General features: G+C 38.2%; 1 protein-coding gene across 1 annotated transcript in view; it reads left to right on the top strand.

The window, feature by feature from the left end:
• Positions 1–16,520, top strand: part of GTF2F2 (general transcription factor IIF subunit 2) — a 92,274-nt gene that overhangs the window by 9,334 nt on the left and 66,420 nt on the right. The window contains exon 5 of the mRNA XM_071739800.1: positions 7,344–7,382. Within this exon, the coding sequence (XP_071595901.1) occupies positions 7,344–7,382 (39 nt within the window). The remainder of the gene's footprint in view (positions 1–7,343; positions 7,383–16,520) is intronic.

Below are 16,520 nucleotides of genomic sequence, written 5' to 3'. Positions count from 1 at the left end.
ACAGTGTTACAAGAATGCTGATTCTTCCTCTGAACAGAACCATTTCAGCAATGAACACATCTGTTTACCACATTTTCTTGAAGCATTATGTATTGTTTAAGTACAGTAAACCTCAGTAAGGTCATAATACCAACAGTGCAACAGCAAGGTTATAATTTTTCTCACTGGATTTCAGCTGCTTGGCCTGCCAGAAGTTCAGCTCAGTGGCTGTATGAGTGATGTATGAAAAGACAAAAAACAGTAATATTTTTTGGTACTTGTGCCTTCCATGGGGCAGAAAACTACAGTGTAATCCTCTTCTGATGTTCTGGTGCTTGTAGGCTGGCAGGTAATTGCTGTGATGGCAGTGAGATGCTTTATCAAATAAATGAGGGAAGGGGAATTGTAAATCACAGGAGAAAGAATACTTAGTAAGTTTGATCACCTCTTTTTTTTTTCTAACTCTATTGAACAATTTAATGGATGAGCATTGAGATATCAAGTACAAGCTCTTACAGCACAATGTGGGCACTTTTCAGCTGTTATCCCTTTCTGTGAAAGTAATGTAGTCATGATACTGGTTTCTCACTTTAAAAAAATTGTGTTTTCATGTCTGTGACTTGCAACATTTCAAGCATACTGTTTTTTATAATTCACAGGTCACAACTAGGTAAAGAGACAGGGAGTAAGTTTTTGAGAACAGGGTAAGCATTTTAGTAGCACCTCATCCTTTTTTGTTTCTCTGTTCCTCAGCATCAGAATGCTTGACAGAAGAGACAGATTTCAGATGTGAAGATGTGTTGAGAATATATACTCAGTCATTTTTGTGTGTTTGCTGCAAATCCTCTGGGATTTTCCTTCCCAAGACACCTTGTTATAAAAAAACAGTGCTTTAAAAACCTCTAATGGTTTTAAAATGTAAGCTGCACTGAATGCAGATGTTTAACTTGAATATGGAGTATTTGCCATCAGAATGAAAGTCATTGGAATGTGAGAGGTAGAGGATGCCCATTTATTTCTGTTTTGCCATCAGTAATACCAATATCTCAAACCTTATCTACTCAGCTGTCCAATTTTTATTTAATCAATTAAAAAAATCTGCATTTAGCAACCACAATGTTTTTCAAGCTCTGTGGATCTGTTAAGTAGCAGTTACTGTATTAATCAGGAGCAATTGGGTAGTTAGTGAAATGAAGAATGTTTGGAATGAAGCATTTAATTAGCAAGCATAAAATGCAGTTTTCATGAAATGTGCTTAAATGCAAAATAGCTAAAATGTGGTTTTGTTGTGTTAAAGATGGCATTGGCTGTACAGTCAGAAATAAACTTGAATGTGCTTTTGTTGCATGACTTTTTGCTGTTGCTTTAAAGATTGTGACACAAATATTTCAAGTTCCAGTCAGATATCTTACAGACACCATGCTTATGTAGCCACTCTTGTCTTTGAATGTGTATGGCAAATGTGTTTTGAGCTCCACAGACACTTGGAATAAATTTTGTAGTGAATTATGGTTAGTGTCAAAACAGGTGTCTGAAGAGTAGAGTGAAAGTACCTGGATATCTCAGCTGAAAGACAGGCTGCTACCTTACTTGATGCCAGAAAGTCCAGAAGTAAAAAAAAAAAAACCACTAAAGTATCTCAGCCACGGAAAAAACCTCAATAAAAACCTACATGTTGTTGCAAATCAGTCAATCTGCAGTCAAAAACAGTCATATAAAATGGAAATTCATTCATTCTTACGTTCACAGACCAGTATTTGTTTTCAGATTTAAGCTAGAATATTTTTATGAAAGGCATTGGTGAATTTGTTCCTTTTTCTTTTGTGCAGTGCACCATGTAACAGAACCAATCTGCCAGTTTGAACCATGGGCCAGAGCTGCTATGGAACTGCAGACAGCATTGCTAATGTTGCATATAGAAGGATATCTTTGAGGAAATGTGCAGATGAAATATGGATAAAAAAATGTGCTTCATGCACTATTATTCTCAGTCAATAAGTCAGTACCCTTACTGAGGAATGAACTTACCTAAAATTGAGCAAATGGCATGAAACAGTTGTGTTTGTTTGATTAAGATAGGGCTTTTTTTTTTGTTATGGGTTTGGGTTTTTGTTTTTTTGTTTTGGGGTTTTTTTTTGGAGTACATTGAAAACCCCGAGATCTATTCTATATGCTGCCTTCTAATCCTGGATTCCTTATGCTTTAGTGACCATCTTTCTAATGGTGTTTCAGAAAATGAATTAAAGATGACAAAGCTTCTTAAGAGATATTTTGTAATTGTGGGAGATGCTGCAGAGAGTTTACATATTTTGGATAATTCATCACTTCACATTAATTTGTCAGGTTATTTAGAGCAAGCAAAAGAAATCAAATTTGACAAGTAATCAGGTATTTTCTGCATGGTTTATTTTTTAGACTTCTGAGTGGATTTTCTGTGTTTTGTTTTATCTTTACTGAACTTGCTTATAATACCTGTTGTAGATGAAAGACATCCTTTAATTCTTACTTTGTAAGCCTCTGCATCTCTGGTGGTCTCCTAGCGGTTAATAGACAGCAGAAAAATAGACAACTTTTCTGAGTTGCCATTTTATTATGTTCAAAATCTCATGAATTGCAGTTTCTTGGTCTTCTGCAGTGTGTGTACTAGATCTGAGCTAATGTGAAGCTGGATTAGGTGGACCCCATCCCAGATACTATTAAAAATCTGATCTATGCGTGGTGCACTTTGTTAAGGAGAACTCTGGGGTTTCTTTTCCTATTCCTGTGTTTTGAAATAGCTGTAATGAATAATGCAGAGTAGTACAATGTGCTCTGAAATTGCAAAATATCATCTCCCTGCCCTTGCAAGGCTGTTTGCACATGTGGGATATTAAGCTGTCTTCATTGCTGGACAAATCAGTAATTTGTCCTGTGGTGGTGGTGGTGTTCCTGAACATCAGTTTAGGAAAGCTGGTGGGAAGAGTGGCTTCTGTGATGACTGCAGAGGGATCCAGAGCACAGTTGTCTCTTGCTGTCTAGGTCTTGCTGTCTAGGCTGGTTTCAGTAGTATTTCTGCATTAAATATGAACTACATTCTGTTCCATAAACATCACCATATGTACATCAAGAGTTGCTATGCAACAATGCTATTTGTGCTTCCAGTCATTTAATCTTATCTTTGTCATCAGTTATCATAGCTGTAATTTTTGGGGCGGGAGGGAAAGAGAGCATTTTGCATATATTTCAGGGTGTTGTATTGAACCAAGTGGTTTTGTCTTAAGCCTGTATAGCAAGGAAGTGCTTAAGGGCAAGTCATGGGTTTGATATAGTTAAATTTGGTTAAAATTGTTTTTTTTCTGAGCAGACACTTTTGGCATAATGAAGTGCTATACTTCAACAGTTTCCTTCTTGGTTGAAGGAAAGGCAGCGTGCTTTTGTTAAACCTTTAGCAGCAAACTTTTCTGATTGGGATTATAAATTAATTCCTTAACTGCTTTAATTGCCTCTTGCTTAATTTTTCTGCCATCAAGTAGTCTAGGAATGGTGGCTCCAAATATATATATAAAAAAGTATCTATGTTATAGATAATGAGGACAGTTTGTTACTGAGCTAGTTCTTGGAAAAATGTGCTATTAATGTGGCTTGGGAAAACACAGATGTTTGCAGGCAATTGCATCCATAACTTTAAAAGGACTGATGGGTGGAGAGGAAGATTTTTCATTGAAGGCACAAACAAAGTGTAAGATATGTCTATAAAGTTGGGTGAGATTACTAATTTTGTTGAAATTTTGAATATATCTTCACACCTCCTCCTTTATAAATGTGATTGCCTTAATGTCTACTTTAGTGACTTCACATTCCTTCAGGCTTCTTCCCTCTTACTGAAAGTAAAGAGTTGAGACAATTCCATAGAGAACTGACTACTAGACCTTTTATTTCTGAGCAGCATTCATGCATGGGTTGTTTCACTCTTTCTTGCTTCACAGAAGGTTGCTGGCTTTTAACATTACATTCTCCAATTTTCTGAGTCTTCTTTCAGAGTCTCAATCTGTGAAATTAATATTAGTTTTATTCCTGTTCAATAATAGGCATAACTGCCTACATACCTTAGAACAGCTTCTTTTTTCCCACTCGCCTTAAATATTCTCTCCTTGTTTTGGGTTGAGCTTTTCTTCCTTTAAACAGCTTCTCAAATATGAAAGGACCTTTCCTGGGTTGTACATTAATTACTCCTACTATGTAACTTACAATGTCTGGTTGTATTTCAGTGAAAATGAATATTTAGAGGTTTCTATTCTGTGCTTTGTACATTTGTAGTTTGGAATATCAGATATATCCAGATGTTTAAAGAAATGTGAAGGGAAGAAAGAGGAATAAAAATCTTAGAAGGTTTTTCTTTCATTAAAGTAGTAACTCCCATAATTACTTTTGTTTCCATGAAAATCCAAAGTGCTCAGAATCTTGGTGCTTTGTGAAACAACTTCAAATCATATTAGATGAATGTTTGACTTGTCAGATTTTTCATCAAGCTCTTACTTAGGAAATAATACCCTCCCTTGCCATTCTGCTGTCTTAGCTCTTGCCTGCTGAGTGGTTTTGACATACACCTGTCTACTTTAACAGTATTTTCCAGTTGTCTCTGTTTGTTCAGGCTGACACTTAACCACACATTTGAGTCTCCACAATGTTTAGGGGTCTTACTTAAACCTTCTTTGTTCCTTTATGTACTTCAGTCTTGCAGAGACTGCTGTTAGCAGAATAGGGAAACCTATCAGCAGCCTCATCATCAAAAGAAATAGAAGCAACAGCAGCCTCTCTGATCTCTGGCATTTCTACAAATTTCCAAACATTTGTGAGGATCCTAAAGAAGATAAAACCCCTGATCAGAAAAGTAGAATATGGGGCTCAAGGTAGTTTAATTACAGACAACATTTTGATGAGACAAGACTTTGTATGTATTATTGTGGCACAAATACTCCAGTTTTTAAAAAAATTGGGACTACATGCATCATCTCTCTTTTCCTTCTATAAAAAATGGAAATTTATTTACTTATTTTATATTGGTGTTTCAAGGATTAACAAATTACTGTATTTTAGTTTTGCTAGCTGACAGAGGTAAGCTTTTCTTTAAATTTTTGTTATTAAAAATATAGACTGTTAATTCCTGTACAAATTTAAACAACTGAGGAAATAATGCACAAAATATACGGGATCTTTGAATGGGCTCAGTGTGACAGGAATAGGATTGGCTTTCTGCCTGCTTCAGTGATTTTAAATTTCATTATTTTTTCCCAGTCACGGATGTATGTGTAAAAAAGCACCCACCTCCCCCAACCTTGTCCCCACAAATAAATCAACAACTACAACAAAACCAAACAGCCCCACTGTGTTGACATTTATCTGTGAATCTTGCATGTTGGTGAGAAGGCTGAGCCACTGTAATCTTCATTGGTAAAATATATTGAGTAGATAGAGTACAACTTCCTTTCCCTTCTTCATGGTATGAGTGATGAGAAGATTTTTGGAGCAGAGACTTGTGACCTAATTGTAACCAAAATAAATTGTGTAACAATGAGGAAAATAAAAATCCTACTTTTTTGAGAGGCTTGAATTTTTCTTTATAGTCTCTGCTGTAGAGGGCAGATTCTGTTGCTACATGCAGACAAATGAGCACACACTCCCTCTGTAGATATGATACACGTTTATTGTTACTTTAATAATAGATACCATTAACAATTTTTAAGTGTTATGTCTTAAGCAGCAGTTCTGGCTGGGTAGCTAGGTTTTGAAACAGAGTTAAAAAGAAACAGCTTTGAATCCAGCTGCTACTTGCATCTCAGCCCAGGCAGGGATTGGTATCTTAGTTGATTTGCACATTCTTCATTACATCCTCTTTGCTTCTTGCCTGTGAACTGAATGCTTCCTTAATTAAGTTACATCTGAGTGGGGATATCCATTGGGTAATAGCATTGTGCTGTAATGTGCTAAATACACACCAAAAAAAAGGTCACTGAGAAAATACATGGTTTTCTGCAAAAAGGCTCTTCTGCATGTATATCTGAAAGTTGGCAGGGATCTTAACTTGCTGTGTGAATGCTCATGGCCCCATGGAATTACATTTTCTGAGTGAGAAGGTTTGTGCCTTCTGCTGCTAGGACTGATGAACCACCAGGAAAGAAAGGAGGATCTGTAAGATACTGCTGTTTCCATTTGAATTACTCCTCAGCCTGTCGGCCATCTCAGTGAGTAAACAGGGCCATCACCCCTGAAAGCCACCAACAATCAGTGATGAGAAAAAAGATTTTGTCAAATACTTCATGTTTTCAGTTCTGCTGCTGCCTGTAATTGGCAGAAATGCTCAAAAACTACTCTCCTAGATAGAGCAGTAACTCACTCTTGCCTACAAGTAAATAATCTGTGATGATAGCTGTGACATCTCTTAAGTTGAAAGCTAAGGACAAGTATATTTGACCATTTTTAACTATTCTTAATAAATAATTATTTTTTTTTATTCTCTGCCTTTGAAGATGCATAAAAAGGACAAATGTGGGAGAAGCAGTCAAATTACAGGCTGACAAACCTATGTAGGGCTTTAGTTTCATAGGACTTGTAAGTGTTAGACCTCCACCAAAATACATCCACTGGCTGCCATCTCTTGAGGTGCTGGCCTGGAGTTTGATATAGAAAGTTGTTTATGACTCTGAATCTGCCATTCTCTCTAGTTATAATTTTTTTGCAAGTCACTTTGCTACACTTGTCTCATTTGTTCCTTCATAAATACTTTGATTCTATGCTCTGTGGAACAGAAAATTTTTATGATTGTGTGTGGTTTTTGTGCATAATGAGTTGGGCTATAGGACTATTTGAGGGCCACTGAGGAAGAGAAATGATCTAGGAAAAAAATCCTTGCATGAGCTGCAAAAAGGGTAGAGGAGATGTTTATTGAGTTAAAAAATGTACCTAATACTAATTAAGAGCATTCTTCTGCAGAACCTTGGTTGGTTGGTTGGTTTTTTTAATATGCAAAAATAGTATTTATCTGTTTAGAGTGAGCAGTGAGTTACATGGACAGCATTCATTGCTTAGGTGTAATATTACTGATTTTGTATGAATGTATGAGTTCTTGCCTGCAGAGCTCAACTGGAAGTCTAGTGAACTTCTCTTATTAAATAAGTTGGAGAAGGCTTTTTTGTCTCTCCCTGTGGCAAGTTATTCTTCAGAAAGTAAGTTTCTAAATATTAATCAAACGTAGTGATTTTGATGTGTTTCATAATTTATTGTTCTTTGCTTTGCAATTCACTTTTTAGGTGTAATCTCAAATAATGAGCACAGAAATATTACCTTTACTTTTTTATTCATTGTTTTGTTTTGTTTTGTTTTCCCAGAAGGCCAACCAGAAGACAAATCTGAAAGCAGCAGCACTGGTGAGTGTGGACACTTTCTTTGAAACACTTAAAATTTCCTTATGACTACATCTTTTCTGTTTTCAAGCAATCAGTACATTGAAAAGAAAATGAGGTATCTTACTGTGTTTCTATATTGTATATAGAATATTGAAAAATTACTTTAAATTGGTTGTCTGTATCTTTTAGTTTTAATTCTCTCCTCCTTGTTGGAAAGTTGGTAGAAAATTTGCCAGTCTTTTGTTATTTGATTTTAATTGCATACACTATGCAATAAGAAAAATAGTGTTCAATTATTAATACTTTAATCCAAATACAGTTTTTCTGATGAAAAAAATACTTATTGTGAAAAATCTATAAATTCTTTGAAAGGAGTAAAAAATGGTTAGTTCACAGTTACTACCTGTCTGTTACATATTAATCCAATGATGTTAGAAGTTCAGTTAAAATTCTAGGAGTGCTTCTTCTACTGCAGTTTCTGTAGTGGAAGTGTGATGTTCTTACACAGTTCAGTTGTAAATGAAAGTATGAAAGTACCTTTGGGTAGTTGATTTTTTTGGTTGCTGTTGGGTTTTGTTTGGGTTTTTTTGTTTTGGTTTGTGGGTTTTTTTTGTTTTGGTTTGTTTTTTTGTGAAATGGGCAGCATGCTTATAATCCTATAGGTACCTGGTATCCTAAAGATTTTATTTCAGGTCAGAGGCAGTCTGTGCAGGCTTCCTTTACAGTCACTAAAGAAGACAATTGCAGGAAATCTGACTATAACACAAGTGTCTGCAAATGTCCCCATCCATGTGAACAGACCTATCCTGAGGCTCTGTTCCCTTCTTTTTGGTTAAAGCTTTTGGGTTTCCATTACTGAAATTCCCAGGTAGGTGCATGACAGCATGCCAATTTTACAGTGCCTAGTAGTGTTTAATAAAAATCCCCTTTTCTGCTTTTGTTACTGCTTTTATTAAAGAGAAGTTTCGAAAATATTATTAACAGCCCTGGTGAGGCCACACCTCAAGTCCTGTGTCCAGTTCTGGGCCCCTCAGTTTAGAAAGGAGATGGAGGTCCTGGAGCAGGTCCAAAGGAGGGCAACCAGGCTGGTGAAGGGATCCAGCACAGATCCTATGAGGAGAGGCTGAGGGAGCTGGGGCTGTTCAGCGTGGAGAAGAGGAGGCTCAGGGGAGACCTCATCACTCTCTACAACTCCCTGAAAGGAGGGGGTAGCCAGGGGGGGGTTGGTCTCTTTTCCCAGGCAACTCTCAGCAAGACAAGAGGGCACGGTCTCAAGTTGTGCCAGGGGAGGTTTAGGTTGGACATTAGAAAGAATTTCTTTACTGAGAGGGTGATCAGGCATTGGAATGGGCTGCCCAGGGAAGTGGTGGATTCTCCATCCCTGGAGATATTTCAAAAGAGACTGGATGTGGCACTCAGTGCCATGGGCTGGGAACTGCAGTGGTAGTGGATCAAGGGTTGGACTTGATGATCTCTGAGGTCCCTTCCAACCCAGCCAATTCTATGATTCTATGAACATACTACTGCAAATAAGTGCCAGTGTTAGCAAAAGCCTGTGAACCTGGGAAACTAGAGACAGTTAATGCAAAATATATAGACAAATCTCAGTCTTGTTAGTAGAAGGATTATCTCTGATGCTCACAGGGTAGATAATACTGCGACTGGGCTGGCACTCCTGATAGGTAATGGCAGAGATATTAGGTGGGCTGGAAAGAGTGTCATACTCCTGCCTTTCTTAAAAAACAGTTCTTAAATTCCTAAATGTAAAACTAATGCTAGTGGGTTTTCAAAATATCTCCCTGACAGAATTTTTTCAGTCCTTTAACATGTCTGTTTTGCAAATATTTGACTTCCATTTGAATTGTATTTCAGCATCAAGTGTATGCTTTGTGCCTGGCTAGGCTATGGGGTTTGTTTTTTATATGAGAGGATTCTTTGTATTCTTTGTAACCTGAAATGATTTTTATTAAACTGGCTTATGCATGTCAAAAGAGTAGTGTTAGGAGAGTAGAGTAGTAGTAGTTATAGTCTGTAGACTTGAACTGAACCCAAGATGTATTTTATAGGTTGAAAATTTTCTTGGTTACTCATTGAAATCTGCTCACTCCAATTATATGTCAGTTGTGATGCTGGTTTAATGTAAAGAAGGGCTAAAGATTAGTATTTTATGTCACTGGAAAACTGAGACTCACTGCTGTGGGATATCACCTGTAAAACATCTTGAGATGTTAACTGCTAAAATTAATGAGAATTTTGATACTGGAATCAAGTTGGTCGTGGATTTAGTTTGAGTGATGGTAGTTGGTAACACTGGGGCATTTAAAGGAGGACTCTCAGCCATCAGTTGCACTTACTTGCTTACTCACTTTTTTCTCAAAATGATCCTGGAACTTGGATGACCTTTTCCAAGGTACCTCTTAAGTGTTAGCTCAGGTTACTGAGTGCTCCATTTTGCTGTTGATCTACTTTATCTTGGCCTATGATAAGTACTTTTGAGGCAATGATGATGTCTTCTCTGTATTTATGTAGCACAAGACACTAATGGCTGCTTTTAGGCATCGTGGTAATAAAATATGTCTTATTTGTAGTTAGAAAGTAAATAAAGGAAATTAATGAGACAACATTAAAAAGTTCTTTGACTTGCATTCTTAAAAAGCTCCCCTGCATTTTTACATTGGGAGGGTACTGTCAGTCTTCAGAGCTTAAGTCCTAAATCTTTAGGATTATATATGACATTTTTATTTATTGCTGGGCCAGTTGCCAACTACTTACCAAAAAGCAAGATTTTGCCAGTGTGTTTTCTCTGCTGGGTACCATTTGGAGAGAGACAAATTTCTGGGTCAGACCAGAAACCATTTAGCTGGTATCCTGTCCTCAATGGTGGCCAATTGCAGATGCCATGATAAGAATACAAGACCAACACAGAAGCATATTGGGACCTCCCCAGAATACTTCTTCCAGCCTTTAATGATTTGTAGCTCAGGGAGATCCAATGGTCTTTTATTTAACAAGCACTTAGGGATTTTCCTTTAACTAATCTAAATTTGAGCTCCTTTTGCATGTATACAGTTTGAGATCATATATACAATTTTAGATCAGTTTTTCCATACAAAAATCCTTCTTGATTACTGCATCTGAGGAACAGTGCTGAGGGATTCAGCCAGTGCTGTGTAGTGCCTGAAGGCTGGTTTCTGTTAAATGTGAAAGGGTTATAGCAAATTACATAGGTAAAGGAAAAGGGAAATGAGAATTGGCTCTTCTTGTTCCTATATGATGCTGAAGGAGTGACTTAAACCCAAGCATGTGTTTGCAAAAGTGCTGTTGTGTCTACAGAAGGTGTAAAAGCCAAGCATTTGTGTGACCTGCCCCTCCTCCCCCACATAAAAATAACCCAAAAGCTGCTACCTGTGTAGTTTGCTGAGAATGCAGGTGAAGAAATGCGTTCTCATGTAAGAGCAAATGTAATTAGATGCTGTCCTTGTGGAAGTGCATTAAATGGAAGTTGCATGGGATTATGATGCTGCCTAAACTTTGATAATGTAGTTTTGGAGGCACACTATTGTTTGTGTTATTTTATTTTCTTTGTGAGGGGGTATTCTAGGTTTGTATACAGACACTCCTTTTTCTTCCAGAATGTGTACTTCTAATATTGTTAATGTACAACCTGCTAATTGAAGTTCCTGAACCTGTTCTTTCCTGTGTGAGTGGTGAGGCACTGGCACAGGTTGCCCAAGGAAGTTGTGGCTGCCCCCTCCCTGGAAATGTTCAAGGCCAGGTTGGAGCAACCTGGTGCTCCCTGCCCATGCAGGGGGGGTTGGAATGAGGTGATCTTTAAGGTCCCTTCCAACCCAACCCATTCTGTGAAACTCTGAACCTACTGTGAAACCCATTCTGTGAAACTCTGATACTACTCCTGTAGTATCCAGATTTCAGCTTGTGAACTCTTTGACATTAAACTTATATTAAACATAGCAAATAGCAGCTTTCAGGACTGAAAATGCTTTAGTACAAGGTGTTAGTCATCTCTGTTCCCTAAACCTGCCAGTGAGTAATACAAATGCCTTATAGTGAAGGGAGAGAGGCACCATTGGGACCATTTCTGATCTGACTTTGGGTAAAAGGAATAAATAACCTGAGCTGCTGCAGACAGTAAACCTACTATTAAAATATTGTCAATTGTGAATGTATGTGTTTGACTGCAGATACCAATATGCAAAACTTGAATTGTCTGTAGTTGAAACTCACTTCATTTTTTTGATGTTGCAATAAAAAATAATTCAGGTGTTGCTTATATGTGGGTTGGGATATTTTGAATTTAGGGTAAGCACTTTGATAAACAAAGTAAAATCATCAAATTATTGTTCTTACATTATGAACTAGAACTGTATAGGGCTGCTATATAGACATTAGATTTTTTGCACTATTAAGAGGTTAACATAGATATACTCAAAAGTGAAATTCTAACTGAAAAATTACCATCTGGAGGAATAAAAAGTAATACTTGATTTAAATACTAGCTTGAAACTGTGCTGAAGATAACTTAGTTATGGCATCTGCCATTTTCAAGCCACGGAGTTTTTGACTAGAATATAAAACTGCTTTTGTTGGCAGATAAATGCAACAGAACTTTAAAATATTAGCTTCCCAGTAGTTTTTCAGGAACCATAATCAGTAATGAGACTCCATTTGTAGCTGTTGGAACATAAAACCAGCAACAATTTCTGCTTTAAGATATATTTAGTCAAAGTCTGTCATACTGGTTATAATAAATATTATGGAGAATCAGGGAAGGTGCACTGTTAGACCAGCAAAAAGGGCATGGATTTAATGAATATCAGCACTAACTGGAGTTCATTTTTTTGAGAACTTGCATAATTGGCCTTTGTGTCCTCAGGGTCTGGCTATTTATTTTAGTATTCTGGATGACGACTCTAACGTTTATATTTTTCTGAGCAGTACCGATGTATTTATTGTCACAGTCTCTATACTGAGAACAGAACTCAATATAAAACAGTGGGAATTAATCCCATGAGCCTGTCCTGTCCTTCAGCAATGTCCACATCCAGCTTGAACAAAATATTCGATGCTTTTGGCTCATATCAGAATTTTTGGTCTTTCTGACTCTAGAGAAATCCCAAGAATTTCAGCCTTGCCTGGCATCACAGATCATGACTCCACAGATTGTGCTTGCCTTCTGTGAGGGATTTTGATGATTACTGCAGTTCACTCACCCACTGGCACAATCTCATTTGATGGGTTCAGACCTCTGCAGTATTGCAAATTGGAGCCTTGAATGATGGATCAAAGGGACAGAGAGAGATCAAATGCTCGACGCCTTGGCCGGTACAAGGCCAGTGTGTAGCAGATGTAAAGCTAGCAGGAGGCAGTTTCAAAGTAAATAAGGAGGAGTTCTGCACTCAGAGCATAATTGAGCTATTGAATTCCTTGCCAGAAACTGTGGATGTGAAGGTGGTATTTGCTAAAGGCTTACATGACCTTAGAGGACACGAAAGAGATAAGTGAAAGAAAATTCACCAAAGGGTGCCCGGATTGAGAGGACATTTGGTTTATGAGAACTCAAAGCACAAAAGCCTGGTGCACACTGGATGCATACCCAGTAGGGGAACCATACATACATGCTCTGTCCCTCCCCTTCTTCATGGATATCTGCCTTTGGCCACTTTGCTGGAGCTGCAATGCTAAGCAAAGCAGACCTTCAGCCTGGCCCAGTACTATTACTCTCAAGCTCTGGTTCTTTTTCCCTATTTTTTTTCCCCTCAGTTCTGTACTGTTGTTATGCAGCTTACATCAGGGATAGTTGAGGTTTCTTGGTTTTAACCATGGAAATAACTTCTGAGGGGAAGGGTAGTGAAGGGAATGGCAAGAGCAGCTCTGCTCAAGTTCTGCCTTACATCTGCAAGAGTGTGGGAGGCTGCAGCACTGCAGGACCTGAGCTTTCTCTGTGCTTGAGTCCAGAAGCAGTCCTGCAGAGCTCAGTTGATGCCCTTCCTGAGCTATAAGGCTTTTCCAGCCCCAGCATCTTACCAACAGCTGTGGTGACACAGAAGCAAGAGCATTGTGTAGCTGTAGTACAGCATATTGCCTTACTCATGCAGGTTGTCTTAGGGATTCTGCACCACTGCACTCTGTGGGGAAACCCTAAACTCATCATCTGTGCATGGCAGAAAAGTCTGATAGAGGTGGACTTTTATCATGATATGAGGAGGCACCAAATAGCCTAGATGTTGTGTTTCTTCCCTGTTGGGAAAGAACATAATTTGCTCTTTGTTTTAGGAAATGAGTTGCAAATATCACAGTGCTGCAGGTGTTAGATGAAGTTAGTATTGATAAAACTCCTAATCTGAGAGTGCCTTTTTGTCTGTTTAGCTGATTCTTATCACCCTGGCTTTTGGTACCTTAAATTTGTCTCCTCTGAGATTACCAGTTTCAGCATTGAGAAACGGTACTGCTTTATCCCTAGTACTTGTCAAAGGCTTTATTTAAGTAGTAGAGAGGAAATAAATTACTGGGTTTGGTGTTACAGTTGCTTGTTCTGTGTTTGTTTTTTGATGCTTAGGCTGTTCATTGCTAGTTTGTTTGCCTAATTTTTTCTTCCTAATTGACTGACTCTTGTACCCACCTCTGACCTATTTTTTTTTTCATCTGTTTTCTATGGCACAAAATAAAAAACCTTCTTTGAGATAACAAGCAGCTTTCTGTGGAGCTGCAGCAGTAGATTTGTAGCTTGTTTTCTATTAACAATTTTTAAAAAACGGTAATTCCTTCCACTGCTGCTAAAAAAAGGAAAATTGCCTTTCTGAGACATGGCATAGGGAAAGCCAAAAGATAAGTTGATTTCAGGAAAATCAGACATTACTTGTGTTGTACAACCTCAGTGTTGCACTGATGTGGGCATCTGTGTTCTCCATAAACCCAAGGACCTCAGGTGATAGTCACTGACACAGACTCCCTTGGTCCTTCTCTTCCTCTCGTAATGCTCAGATGTTGTAGGCTCTCTCACCACGTTTCTTCCTCCTTGTCTTTGCTTTTTGAGCAGTCCAGTACTGCAAGCTTCCCTGACCATCAGACCCACAGCTCTAGCATGCTCCTTCAACAGCATCTTCTGAGGTATTTCCCTAGCAAGCAGCTTTGGGCTTTTAAATCTGAATTGTCATCTCCTTGGTGTACTCCTGCAGCTGCTGAAGTTCCACCCCCTTACACAGGATGTCCCTTCAGATATAAGCAAGAAAACCTGCCACTGTCTTCTAGCCAGGTTTTCCAGACCTGGATCAAAGCTGCTGTTGCAGTCTTAGAATGAGGTGGTGTCAAGGGCAAAAAAGATGTACCCTGGAGAAGCCTAGTGACCTAGTTTTTCAGGTAACTGAAACAGTGCTTGCTTGGCCTGGAACCAGTGGAATCTCCCTTTAATGTCCAGAAAAGTGATGGGTTTCATGAACTTTTCATAAACCAAATTTATGTTCCCCAAAGTCACACCACTACTAAACAGGGCAATACTGTAGTCAATTTTTAGCATTATCAGAAGTTTATAGACCTTCAGAATGGTTGGTTTATAACAGTCCTCTTCTAACTACTTGGTTTTGAAACCTTAACATGCTAAACATGGATGTCCTAGTAGTGTTTTAAAGGAGTAGCTGCTGTTTACAGCTGTAATTATTCAGCTTTGTGAACTGTTTTGTTTCTGAAGTGGCAGTGCAGTATTCTTTTCTGAAGCTTAAAATGAACAAACGTGGTGTTAAATGATAATGGCAATGATGTTAAGCTGTTACCAGCACAGATAGAAACAGCTTTTTGGAAGACTGTTGCTTTTGCTGTGTGTGGTACTCCTACTACACACATTGTTAGGAAAAGAAATCACTGTCTCATTCTACAGGATATTATGGAATTTCTTACAGAAAGGCAACTGTGCTTTCTTTTTCTGAGTGCTTGCTCATCTGCTTTCCTCAGATGTCTCTGTACATCTCCCTCCTACCTTCCCCAGTCCTTGCCATGCTTCTCATTTTCTGACATGTTATTGTGAATGATGTTATAGGGGCAAGGTTTGAGACAATGTTCTATGATATGTGGGACTTACAGAATGACTATTTTAAAAATAATTAAAAATGATAAGGTTGATATTCTGATCTTAAATTTCTTTTGCCTTATCTATTGCTTTTGTTTAAACCTAGTAAATGATGCAAGCTTATATCTCCAAATGAAAATACTTTCATTTTTTTAACTAGCACTTTCCTGTCAGTCTAAGAATTTCTGCCGTGTTGTAGGACAGAAGATTAAATTAAGGTTAGGCAATAGTTAACCAGAAAAGATAAAAAAATTCTAGCCTAAGAAAAAAACATTTATTTTGTCACAGACTCAAGTTAACAGGTCCTATTTGTCCCCAATCCTGATTCATTCATCAACAGAATCAGGGCAAGATGACCCTTCTACACAAATAAATCTGTGGAAGAGGAACTGCCACTATTAAATTGTAATGTTTGTTGCCTGCCCTTACTCTGCTTGCATACTAATGGGGAGAGAAGGAGGAACATAATTTTTCTGAGCTGTTGCCATCTTGTTAAATGGAAGCCTTGTAATGCTTTTAAGTAACAGGTGAAAATAACAATGCCACTGGTTGCTGCAAATGATGTAATTTATTTCCTCTTTTAAGGTCTAAAGAAATATTAAATATTCTAGAAAAGAAGTGACCAGTTGTCACTTACTTCATTGTAAGAGGTATGAATGCAAAAACACAATTAAAAATAAAAAATTAGTATTTGAAAATGTCAATAGTGCAATTACAATGCTGTGAAACGTGGTTTACTGAAAGAGCAGGTACTGAAGGTGCAGAGTTTGAGGTGTCATTTGACCTTGTTGCACAGCCTGTGCATTTCACAGCATCCAGGCTACCTCCAGGAAACCACATCTGGCTCCAGAAGTCACTGGGCAGTTAAGTGGCTGGAGACTGAGGGAATACTTCAAGGGAGCATCATAGAATCAGAGAGTGGTTTGGGTTGGCAGGGATCTTAAAGATCATCCAGTTCCAAACCCCCCACCATGGGCAGGGACACCTCCCACCAGACCAGGTTGCTCAAGGTCCCATCCAACCTGGCCTTGAACACTCCCAGGGAGGGAGTGTGTACAGCTCTTCTGGGCACACAGAAG

This window comes from Heliangelus exortis, chromosome 1, assembly GCF_036169615.1.
Source record: "Heliangelus exortis chromosome 1, bHelExo1.hap1, whole genome shotgun sequence".
Lineage (NCBI taxonomy): Eukaryota > Metazoa > Chordata > Aves > Apodiformes > Trochilidae > Heliangelus > Heliangelus exortis.
The sequence above is the reverse complement of the archived record's forward strand: the minus strand, read 5'-3'. Positions and strand labels throughout refer to the sequence as shown.